The sequence below is a fragment of the Chanodichthys erythropterus genome, chromosome 2 (genome assembly GCF_024489055.1).
Source record: "Chanodichthys erythropterus isolate Z2021 chromosome 2, ASM2448905v1, whole genome shotgun sequence".
NCBI lineage: Eukaryota > Metazoa > Chordata > Actinopteri > Cypriniformes > Xenocyprididae > Chanodichthys > Chanodichthys erythropterus.
In genome coordinates, this window is record NC_090222.1 from 41,065,001 (window position 1) to 41,077,500 (window position 12,500).

At 48.2% G+C, this 12,500-nt stretch overlaps 1 protein-coding gene across 11 annotated transcripts in view; it reads right to left on the minus strand.

The window, feature by feature from the left end:
• LOC137002215 (intermembrane lipid transfer protein VPS13B-like) overlaps nucleotides 1–12,500 on the minus strand; it is a 110,401-nt gene that overhangs the window by 82,540 nt on the left and 15,361 nt on the right. For all 11 annotated transcript variants that reach the window (XM_067361811.1, XM_067361819.1, XM_067361745.1 and 8 more), the window contains exons 5-16: nucleotides 11,886–12,053; nucleotides 7,752–7,933; nucleotides 7,499–7,661; nucleotides 6,976–7,229; nucleotides 6,799–6,894; nucleotides 6,584–6,706; nucleotides 6,343–6,480; nucleotides 5,779–5,863; nucleotides 1,206–1,397; nucleotides 950–1,116; nucleotides 662–856; nucleotides 454–578 (exon numbers count right to left, since the gene is read on the minus strand). In XM_067361811.1, the coding sequence (XP_067217912.1) occupies nucleotides 454–578; nucleotides 662–856; nucleotides 950–1,116; nucleotides 1,206–1,397; nucleotides 5,779–5,863; nucleotides 6,343–6,480; nucleotides 6,584–6,706; nucleotides 6,799–6,894; nucleotides 6,976–7,229; nucleotides 7,499–7,661; nucleotides 7,752–7,933; nucleotides 11,886–12,053 (1,888 nt within the window). The remainder of the gene's footprint in view (nucleotides 1–453; nucleotides 579–661; nucleotides 857–949; nucleotides 1,117–1,205; nucleotides 1,398–5,778; nucleotides 5,864–6,342; nucleotides 6,481–6,583; nucleotides 6,707–6,798; nucleotides 6,895–6,975; nucleotides 7,230–7,498; nucleotides 7,662–7,751; nucleotides 7,934–11,885; nucleotides 12,054–12,500) is intronic.

Consider the following 12,500-nt stretch of genomic DNA (forward strand, 5'->3'; position numbering starts at 1 on the left):
AGAACGAGCTGAACGCAGCTCCAGCTTGAACACTGTTCTGGTGCGTCTCATGTGACGTCCTGCGAACCCCTTCAACTGTTAGAAAGTGAGCGCAGCAGCGTGTGATGTGGCCTTGATCGCTGCCGGCGGTAGAGCTCTGCGCTCCTCATGTGCTGAAACAGGTTTAGCAGCAGCGCTGCTGCGTCTCATTACCGCGTCTCTCACACACTAAAGCAGCTGCAGAAACGGGCCGCTCGACCCGCCGGGCTCCGGGGAGTTCTTTAAATGAAGGGTGATCGGTACCGTGTGAGCCGCCTCACCTCCGGCCAACACACACACACTCACACACAGCGTTAATGGCTCTCATTCACACACTCAGACTCTCAGCTAATGACAGGATATTTATTACCCTCCACTGACACACTCATCTAAGCGCTTTACCCACCGGAGTGTGTGTGTGTGTGTGTGTCTCACCAGTATGCAGGCAAACAGAGCTGCTTCCCATAGAGAGCAGTACTGAAAGAAGGAATGATGGGAATGAGTGGCTGTAACGCCCCCTCTGAGTCGATTACAGTCAGACCCGCCTGAAGCTCAAAGACCTGAAAGAGAAACAGAGTCTTGAATCCTGCTGAATGTTTTTAATCTGAGCGTTCAGAGCAGAACGTGATGTGTGTGTGTGTACCTTCAGGTAGCAGTGTGTGTAGCAGTGGTGTAGGAGTGTGTCTGACGGCTGGTTCAGGCTGCTGGCTGTACGTGTCACTTCCTCTTCATACATGGGCACAGAATGCTCAAACGTGACGCGCTCGAACTGCAGCTGCAGCGCAGGCAGAGGACGCAAGAGCTGGAACTGAGGGACAGACGTCTGCGCAGTCGAGACCTAACAGAAACACACACACGCGCGGTAGTACTCGTGCACACACAGGTGAGGCAGGTGTGTGTGTGTGTGTGTGTGTGTGTGAGTGTCGTTCACCTTGTGTCCCAGTAGAGCAGGAAGGATGAGGTGCAGGAGGTTGTATTCTGCGGCAGGGACAGTGACCGTCGCTCTCATCAGCATCACGCTGGTCTGACGGGTGGGAATAAACTCCTCCAGCGCTGAAACCTGCTCCGGCACCACAGACACACACTCCTCCACAACATCTGACACGCACACGGACACACAATAGTGTCATTACTCAGATCAGAACGACTGAAGCACTGGATCTCACTGGAAGTGATTCATGTTTTACCCGGCTGGGGTTTGCAGTAGGGCTGGTACTCGTGGTCCAGCGTGCAAGCGGCCATCTTCAGGATCCGGTGGACGGCACTGCTGTGGAGCTGCACGTCTAACGGACCGACCACAATCCTCTTCACCGACGTCTCCTGCACCAGCGGCGGCTCGTCTTTACGCAGCGCAGGAAAATCCTGCAGCCCCACGCAAACTGGAGAACAAAACAACCTCTAGCAATGTTACGAAATTATCACAGTGTGTGCATAAAATATTGTATAAAACATGTACGATTAAAGCAGTTTCCATCTCATGTGTTCAAGAGAACAAAATCATCACTAGTAATAAAAATGTACGTTTCTGTAATCGGCTCTCTGAGTTGGTCTCTGACTGTCAGACGAAACACAATAAACACTGTCATGTGATCACCACCGGATACTGGTGTTTGTGAGACGCTTCTGGAGGGAATTAAACCAAATCATTCTGATGACAGACTGACTTTCAAAACCACCAAACCAACATTTGAGATGCTGCGATGCGATTGGTCCACTGGTTAGTCCAGTTATCCAATCACAGCCTCTGCTGAGCCAAAGTCACATGAGTTTTTTGTTTTTATTGGATAAATGTGTTTCCTTCTTTTCGGATAAAACATGTGGATGGAAACACAGCTAGAGACACACTGACAGATGAGATCGCCTGTTCGACTGCTGAATCTCAGGGCTGGATTATGGGCCGTTTGGGCGATTAATGGACATAAAGGAAGAGGAACATCAGGACCCTCGACACACACACACACACACACCAATCCAACACACAAACACTCAGTGAAATCGAATGACTCCAGGTCACTTTGTTGCTGCAAATCGTTGTCGTTGTGAACGCACCTTTAACAGGACGACAGATTTACAGCCGCTCACACACACAGCTATCAAAGATCACTATTCCAAATGTTCCAAAGCACATCACGATTACACACACACACACACACACACACACACACACACACACAGCTGCGTGTGCAATAAAAGCAGATCACTGAAGGGAACGTGGGAGTCCCGTTACTGCGGCTGGAGGGACGGAGGAGAGGGAAAAAGAGTTCACGAGCTGCTCAAATTCCCTCCTGATTTGTGGAGATTAAAAGTGCAGCGAGCGATGTCACTTCCTCTTCCCATTTAGGCTGGGCTGGATTAAGTCTAATATCAAACATCTGGAAGCTCGCAGCGCTGCTGAAGGACACAGAGGGGGAAATTAGCCGGATTTAAAGCATTAGAGGAGATCCGCGCCTCAGCGCTGCAGTTATTATGAGAGAGAGCGCGCCGCAGGTTTGAGTTTCGTTTATGTAGCGCTGGCGCTCTGATGTGGACGAGGGTCGCGGGTTCGAGTCTCCGAGGGCAGACGCGCTCTGACTCATACGACATTCCAAACGGAAGGCGTCATTTCAGCTTCGCTGGAGGAGCGACACTCATCCGCACCTCAGAAAGCAGCCTGAAGGCCAAAGCTGACGAGATCTGTGTTTGCTTTACGTTGAGATCGCTATCTGGACAGAACAGGAGACACTTTCCAACAGATTGCACAAAATACAAAGATATTCGGACAGTGTTCTATCAGAAAGTAGTGCGCACACACACACACACACACACACACACACACACGTGAAACACTCTCAAACAATGAACAATCGCCGCTCCTGTTAGAGCTCAAGCACTGCTATGTGTGTGTCTGCAGCACAATATAACAAGATCCGACCGGACTTGATGTTTCCCTCATATTTAGCTAAACTGTATAATCTGTACAGTGGTATGTGAAAGTTTGTGAACCACTTGCAGAATCTGTGAAAATGTGAATAATTTTAACAAAATAAGAGGGATCATACAAAATGCATGTTATTTTTTTATTTAGTACTGTCCTGAATAAGATATTTTGCATAAAAGATGTTTACATATAGTCAAAAAATAGCTGAATTTATAAAAATGACCCGTTCAAAAATGTACACACCCTTGATTCTCAATACTGTGTGTGGTCACCTGATGATCCACGACTGTTTTTATGTTTTGTGATGGTTGTTCATGAGTCTCTTGTTTGTCCTGAGCAGTTAAACTGAGCTCTGTTCTTCAGAAAAATCCTCCAGCTCCTGCAGATTCTTCAGTTTTCCAGCATCTTCTGCACATTTGAACTCTTTCCAGCAGTGATTGAATGATTTTGAGATTCATCTTTTCACACCGAGGACAACTGAGGGACTCAAACTCAACTATTAAAAAAGGTTCAATCATTCACTGATGCTCCAGAAGGAAATACAATGCATTGAGAGCCGGGGGGTGAAAACTTTTGAACAGGATGAAGATGTCACAATGTTTCTTATTCCGCTTGAATACCATTTTTTTTTCATTTATTACTGCCCATCGGAAGCAACAGACGATACTTGCATGTTTCCCAGAAGACAAATTAAGTACAATTTACCTTGATCATCAAATTCCAAAAGTTTTCACCCCCCGACTCTTAATGCATTGTATTTCCTTCTGGAGCATCAGTGAATGTTTGAACCTTTTTTAATAGTTGAGTTTGAGTCCCTCAGTTGTCCTCGGTATGAAAAGATGAATCTCAAAATCATTCAATCACTGCTGGAAAGGGTTCAAATGTGCAGAAGATGCTGGAAAACTGAAGAATCTGCAGGAGCTGGAGGATTTTTCTGAAGAACAGAGCTCAGTTTAACTGCTCAGGACAAACAAGAGACTCATGAACAACCATCACAAAACACAAAAAGAGTCGTGGATCATCAGGTGACCACACACAGTATTGAGAATCAATGGTTCACATACTTATGAACGGAGATATTTTAATAAATTCAGCTACTTTTTTGTCTTGTGGATTATATGTAAACATCTTTTATGTAAAATATCTTACTCGGGACAGAACTAAATAAAAAATAACACACATTTTGTATGATCTCTCTTATTTTGTTAAAATTATTCACATTTTCACACATTCTGCAAGGGTTTCCCAAACTTTCGCATACTTGAAATTTCCAAGGATCAGCATTCTTCCCTAAACGTGATCGGACAGACCAAACCGTGACTTTGAGGGCTGGTAGTGCTCACACCGCCTACAACGTCACCAAGGCTCGCCCCAATTGGCTTGAGGGGGGCGCTACAGCGGTCAAAAGTATGAAATGGGCGTAGACTCAAGTGTCTTATACCGTTGAAATAATTGACTTAAATTCGCTCAGATTCGCTCTGATTCGCTTAGATTTGCTCATCGTTCCAGCAAAATTTTCAGGTAATTTGGATTTTTTAAAAAAACCTACTTTTGCGAACTATGTTTTTGGCTCGATCTGAACCAAACCAGAGCAGCGAGATTCTCCAGAATATCAAAACTTATCAAACAAAAGTTGACATTTCAACTCACGGTCCCTAAGGCGACGTTCGAAGTGGGCGGAGCCACTTTTAATAAAATGGCTATAACTCGTGAACGGAATGTATATTTTCACCAAACTCAGCACACTGATGTAAGAGATCAATCTGTGGTCACGTGAAAAAGGACGTGGCATCTGGCAAAAAACACATGAAAATGGCTATAACTACTACACCATCAGTCCTATTGACTTGAAAATTGGCATGCAGTGTCTTCATCCGAGGTGTCATGGCCGTCTATGAGGACACTGACGCATATCGAAATACATGTCCACCATCGGCCAATGGATTCTAAGCATCTATCAGACAAGGTTAACGGAGGCCGATCAGAACAAAACTCTGATCGGAGAAACTGACTCACGGCCCTAGAGGCCACCGGGGGCGCCTTCGCGTTTTTCACGTAGGGATTGTGTATCACGCAATTTTCACACCCATGACATTCGTGCCACATGGTACAACTCCTCATTCTGAGCAACTATGCCTCTAGGACCGCCGCTGTCCATCGAATCGTTCGTTAAAAATATTAACGATTATTTCAAAAAACAACTTTGGCGAACAAGTCCTAGATTTTTGGCTCAACCTCGATAACTTTAAAAAAGCTTTATAAACCATATATTTCCTATGATAAATTGCCGTTATTGGCTGTAAATGGTCTTTTCTGTGTATGATCGAGATGGTTACAGGATTGCTAAATAGAACAAAATACCTTTTTACGAATGTGCTTAAAGGTCTTAAAGCGCTTTGACCCTGATTATTGCTGCTCGCAGCTATATGTACTTTACATTGCTTTTTCTTGTCATTCTTCTCTTGCGAATTGGAAACAGCAGACACTGTTATTATTCAACAACAACAACATCCCATTATTTATACAAAAATATCCAGATGATAGATATAGATAGATAGATAGATAGATAGATAGATAGATAGATAGATAGATAGATAGATAGATAGATAGATAGATATGGTCGGACGATAGACAGCTTGGACAAAATGTAACTGGTTCTAAATATTCAGAATAAACCATATCTTGGTTCAGAATCTTTACCCTTAAAACTGACAACTAATTACTCCAAACTAGAACAGGAAGAGCAGCATGACAGGTGAAGGTGAGCGAGAGGACAGCAGTTATCAGTGTGTCACTCCGAACGCCTCCTCAGGCTGACAGAGAGAGAGAGAGAGAGACGGTACCTCTGCTGCTGTTCTCCATTGTGTACAGATAATCCATGTAGAAGGCGCCGTAACGCTGCAGCCCCACATGCTCCGTGTACGTCTCCTGTGAACACAGATTCACTTTGAACCTTCACTAACCACAGAGCGATCAGCAGCGGCACAAAAACACACTGGTCTACAAACACTATCAGTGTTTACAGCATTACTGCAACTGTTTATGATTAGAAACAGCAGATGATCTACATCATCAGGCCAGAGACCAGAAACATCATGATCTGCTTTGATAGAATATATTTACATTGACATTTATTTATCTGGCAGAAGCTTTTATCCAAAGCGCCGCACAGAGTCAATGAGTTCGCTGCTGCTGGAGCTCCAAGAAAGTTAAAAGAGCGTTTCATCGAGCGTTCAGACAGTACAGGATCATGGGATTGATTTCCAAAGGGGTGAATGAACTGATGATGATCACCTTCAATGCAACGCAAAACTGCAAATGATTTATTTAGATTATTGTGCTGGTCAGATGAAGTCTGACTGAACATAAAGACAGACACACAAACATGATGAAGATGATGCTCATACCCTGTGAAGGTTTCCATCCAGTATGAATTCTGCACGGACTCCGTTGTTCTCGGGGCTGCGGTAGTCGAAGAGCGAGTTGGTCAGGTAGGTCATGCCCTTAACGCTCAGCGTGTCGCCGCAGCGGAAGAACACGGCATCCTACGGCAGCAAACACACACTCAACATCACCACATGATGAGGATGTAGCTGTGAGGCTGTGTGTGTGTGTGTGTGTGTGTGTGTGTGTGTGTGTGTCAATTACCTCCTCTTTACGGTTCATGTTCTCTTCAAAATCACGAATCCCCATGATGCCCTTCAGACACACGGCACGACAACCCACGACTCCCACCTGACAGTCAAAGAACGGCTCGCCCATCATCAGAGCCTGAAGCACAAACACACACACAGACGGAGAGCTCGGTGAGCGCAGGAGGAGATCTGGAGCTGACGACGGGCTCGTGTGTGTGTCTCTCTCACCTCCACCGTGATTCCCTCCTGCTCCACACTCAGAACCTCCCGGGACTTCAGCTTCTGCGGACTGTAGTAACTGCTCTCAGAGCAGCTCTCCGTGAGCTACAGACAAAACCAGACCAGATATAAAAACCCTTTCTATCCTTATCATGGGAGTAGTTTGGCAGTATTTTTTTCTCTCACCTTAAAGGTGACGGAGGCTTTAGTGCAGTAGAAGCCGACGGACACTACAGGGTCCCTGGGGGACTTGTGCAGGGGCCGGGCAGCACCAGCCTCCTGCGACTCCGTGTAAAAGCCCGACTCGCTCTCACCCTCCTCATCCTCTGCGCTCACAATGGCCGGGACGAAGGACCAGGCCCACGACATCCAGCCTTGATCTTCATCCTCACCCTGATAGTACTGACCCGTCAGAGACGCTTCGGATCCGTCCATCAGACCTGCAGGAGACAGCGAGATCAGCTGATGTCAGATCTCTGGAATCTCACTGCGAGCGTCAGACTCTTCTCAGAGTTTCTGACATGTTTTAATTAAATCTCTCACTCAGTCTTTGTTTCCTAGCTTTGAGACCTAAAGTCAAGTCATGTCAGTTTTATTTCTACAGCGCTTTACACAATACAGACTTCACAGTAATAAACACAAAAACAACAGAATCAATGAATCAAACCCACATTCATGTGAACAGGTGAAGAGAGACAGAGAAACTCACTGGGGACGCTCTCTCGAAGCGAGCCGCTCTCTTCTCTCTCGACGTCTCGATGGACGCCCATCTCGCCGTAATACAGTGCAACACCCAACTCCATCAGACGGATGAACATGGGCAGCTGCTGGTCCGTCAGAGAGAGTTTCAAACTCTCCACCATCGTGTGAACCTGAACTCACACACACACACACAGAAACAACAGTGACACACGAGGTGAACGCAAACGCCATCCTGACACACAACAGACACGCTCTCTCACTTTAATGACGGCAGGGATTTTGGCGTTGATGTTGTCGTAGGTGAAATGAAGACGAGTTCTGAAGGAACATTTGTAGAGCAGCGGGTCCTGATAAAACTCGATCTTCCCACTCGCGTTACGTTTATCCAAACACACGGTGCAGTCGGAAAAATTGATAACCTTCCTCAGGACCAGTTCAGGAGCTACAGAGAGATGGAAGGACAGTGAATGTTGGGTAACAGCAGTTCATCATGTTTATTAGCTGCTTTTTACACTGTTACGCAGCACAGCAGCAGCCGACTCTAAGAGGCACTTAGTTTCTGAATGAGGGTCAAAGGTCAATGTGTGTGTAAGTCTGTCTATGAGAAACAGAAACAGATCTCTTCTGACTTTTCAGAGTTTTAGGAGCTTTGAGAATGTTTACATTGCAGTTTGTTAAAATAATGATTCATTAGTGCCACTCCTGCACATGAATTTAATTTGTGACATTTCTAAGGGAAGTTTATAAAGCAGAACTGTAAACTCAACTAAACCTAAACTAACCTTAAATCCTAAAACCCCCAGCATGCCTGATCCCATTCCATCCAAACCCAACCAGCCCTAATACACCCCAAACAGCCCAACACTAGCTCATTAAAACCAATCACAACCCCTGCACTAATGCTCCCAAACACATGGCACTAACCAACACCCCCAAACTCACCCACCACTAACCAACCCCCCAAACTCACTCACCACTAACCAACCCCCCCAAACTCACCCACCACTAACCAACACCCCCAAACTCACCCACCACTAACCAACACCCCCAAACTCACTCACCACTAACCACCCCCCCAAACTCACCCACCACTAACCAACCCCCCCAAACTCACCCACCACTAACCAACCCCCCCAAACTCACCCACCACTAACCAACCCCCCAAACTCACTCACCACTAACCAACCCCCCAAACTCACCCACCACTAACCAACCCCCCAAACTCACTCACCACTAACCAACCCCCCCAAACTCACCCACCACTAACCAACACCCCCAAACTCACCCACCACTAACCAACACCCCCAAACTCACCCACCACTAACCACCCCCCAAACTCACCCACCACTAACCAACCCCCCAAACTCACCCACCACTAACCAACCCCCCAAACTCACCCACCACTAACCAACACCCCAAACTCACTCACCACTAACCAACCCCCCAAACTCACTCACCACTAACCAACCCCCCAAACTCACCCACCACTAACCAACACCCCCCAAACTCACTCACCACTAACCAACACCCCCCAAACTCACTCACCACTAACCAACACCCCCCAAACTCACTCACCACTAACCAACCCCCCAAACTCACCCACCACTAACCAACCCCCCAAACTCACCCACCACTAACCAACCCCCCAAACTCACCCAGCTCTAACCAACCCCCCAAACTCACCCACCACTAACCAACCCCCCCAACTCACTCACCACTAAACAACACCCCCCAAACTCACTCACCACTAACCAACCCCCCAAACTCACCCACCACTAACCAACACCCCAAACTCACTCACCACTAACCAACCCCCCAAACTCACTCACCACTAACCAACCCCCCAAACTCACCCACCACTAACCAACCCCCCAAACTCACTCACCACTAACCAACACCCCCCAAACTCACTCACCACTAACCAACACCCCCCAAACTCACCCACCACTAACCAACACCCCAAACTCACTCACCACTAACCAACCCCCAAACTCACCCACCACTAACCAACCCCCAAACTCACCCACCTCTAACCAACCCCCCAAACTCACCCACCACTAACCAACACCCCCCAAACTCACCCACCACTAACCAACCCCCAAAACTCACCCACCACTAACCAACCCCCCAAACTCACCCACCACTAACCCACCCCCAAACTCACCCACCACTAACCAACCCCCCAAACTCACCCACCACTAACCAACACCCCAAACTCACTCACCACTAACCAACACCCCAAACTCACTCACCACTAACCAACCCCCCAAACTCACCCACCACTAACCAACCCCCCAAACTCACCCACCACTAACCAACCCCCAAAACTCACCCACCACTAACCAACCCCACAAACTCACCCACCACTAACCAACACCCCCCAAACTCACCCACCACTAACCAACACCCCCCAAACTCACCCACCACTAACCAACACCCCCCAAACTCACCCACCACTAACCAACACCCCCAAACTCACCCACCACTAACCAACACCCCCCTAACTCACCCACCACTAACCAACCCCCCAAACTCACCCACCACTAACCAACACCCCCCCAAACTCACCCACCACTAACCAACCCCCCAAACTCACCCACCACTAACCAACCCACAAAACTCACCCCCCACTAACCAACCCCCCAAACTCACTCACCTCTAACCAACCCCCTAAACTCACCCACCACTAACCAACCCCCAAAACTCACCCACCACTAACCAACCCTCCAAACTCACCCACCACTAACCAACACCCCCCAAACTCACCCACCACTAACCAACACCCCCCAAACTCACCCACCACTAACCAACCCCCCAAACTCACCCACCACTAACCAACCCCCCAAACTCACCCACCACTAACCAACCCCCCAAACTCACTCACCACTAACCAACCCCCTAAACTCACCCACCACTAACCAACCCCCAAAACTCACCCACCACTAACCAACCCCCCAAACTCACCCACCACTAACCAACCCCCAAAACTCACCCACCTCTAACCAACCCCCCAAACTCACCCACCACTAACCAACCCCCAAAACTCACCCACCACTAACCAACCCCCCAAACTCACCCACCACTAACCAACACCCCCAAACTCACCCACCACTAACCAACCCCCCAAACTAACTCACCACTAACCAACCCCCAAAACTCACCCACCACTAACCAACCCCCAAAACTCACCCACCACTAACCAACCCCCCCAAACTCACCCACCACTAACCAACACCCCCAAACTCACCCACCACTAACCAACCCCCCAAACTCACCCACCACTAACCAACACCCCCCAAACTCACCCACCACTAACCAACCCCCAAACTCACCCACCACTAACCAACCCCCAAACTCACCCACCACGAACCAACACACCCAAACTCACCCACCACTAAACACCCCCCAAATAATAACCACCACTAACCAACCCCCCAACCTCACCGAACTCTAACCAACCCCCCCAAACTCACCCACCACTAACCAACCCCCCAAACTCACCCACCACTAACCAACCCCCAAACTCACCCAGCACTAACCAACCCCCAAACTCACCCAGCACTAACCAACCCCCAAACTCACCCACCACTAACCAACACCCCCCAAACTCACCCACCACTAACCAACCCCCAAACTCACCCACCACTAACCAACCCCCCAAACTCACCCACCACTAACCAACACCCCCAAACTCACCCACCACTAACCAACCCCCAAACTCACCCACCACTAACCACCCCCCAAACACACCCACCACTAACCAACACCCCCCAAACTCACCCACCACTAACCAACACCCCCAAACTCACCCACCACTAACCAACCCCCCAAACTCACCCACCACTAACCAACCCCCCCAAACTCACCCACCTCTAAACAACCACCCAAACTCACCCACCACTAACCAACCCCCCAAACTCACCCACCACTAACCAACACCCCCCAAACTCACCCACCACTAACCAACCCCCCAAACTCACCCACCACTAACCAACCCCCCAAACTCACCCACCACTAACCAACACCCCCCAAACTCACCCACCACTAACCAACCCCCCAAACTCACCCACCACTAACCAACCCCCCAAACTCACCCACCACTAACCAACACCCCCCAAACTCACCCACCACTAACCAACCCCCAAACTCACCCACCACTAACCACCCCCCAAACTCACCCACCACTAACCAACACCCCCCAAACACACCCACCACTAACCAACACCCCCAAACTCACCCACCACTAACCACCAACCCAAACTAACCCTAAACTTACCAAAACACCCAAACTCACCCACCACTAACCAACACCCCCAAACTCACCCACCACTAACCAACCCCCCAAACTCACCCACTAACTCTACACTCATTCACATGCTTGAACTCAGACTCACCGATGATGTCCATGAATGCTCGGTCCCACAGGTCGTCCACCGTGTAGCACTCCGCAGAAGTGATGTTGACCGACAGCACAATGTCATCTTCCACATACTTGAGGATCAGATTATTCACCACGATATTGACATTATTCACCACTCGCCGAATCAGACTCTGTACGTACCCTACAGACAGACAGACAGAAGGAAACTCAAACACCAAATGGATTCCTGCTTTCACATATGGCTAGATGGAGACTTTTAAAATAATTGGATGTGGCATCAAAAAAATACAGCCCAAGATCCTGAAAAAACGGCGACAGTCTGAGGCATGTGTACATTATTTCCCCTTCATACTGGAATAGAAATTATTTATTTAGACCATCGGCATGTCAGGCTTTTTGTAGCTCCAGCAAAAGACTTCAAACATCCGTAAATCAAAACCACGTCTAAACCATCGCCGTCACTTGGTCAGCAGCATGAAAAACAAAACTCTTATTCTAAAGAGTTTTGTTTTCAATCAATGTGACAAAACTACAACATCCATCATAGTGCCTGGATTCAGCGGGAGCTCGCCGAGTCCTGCGCTCTCACAAACGCTCAATAAATCTCTTTTACACGCGTCTGCTCCCT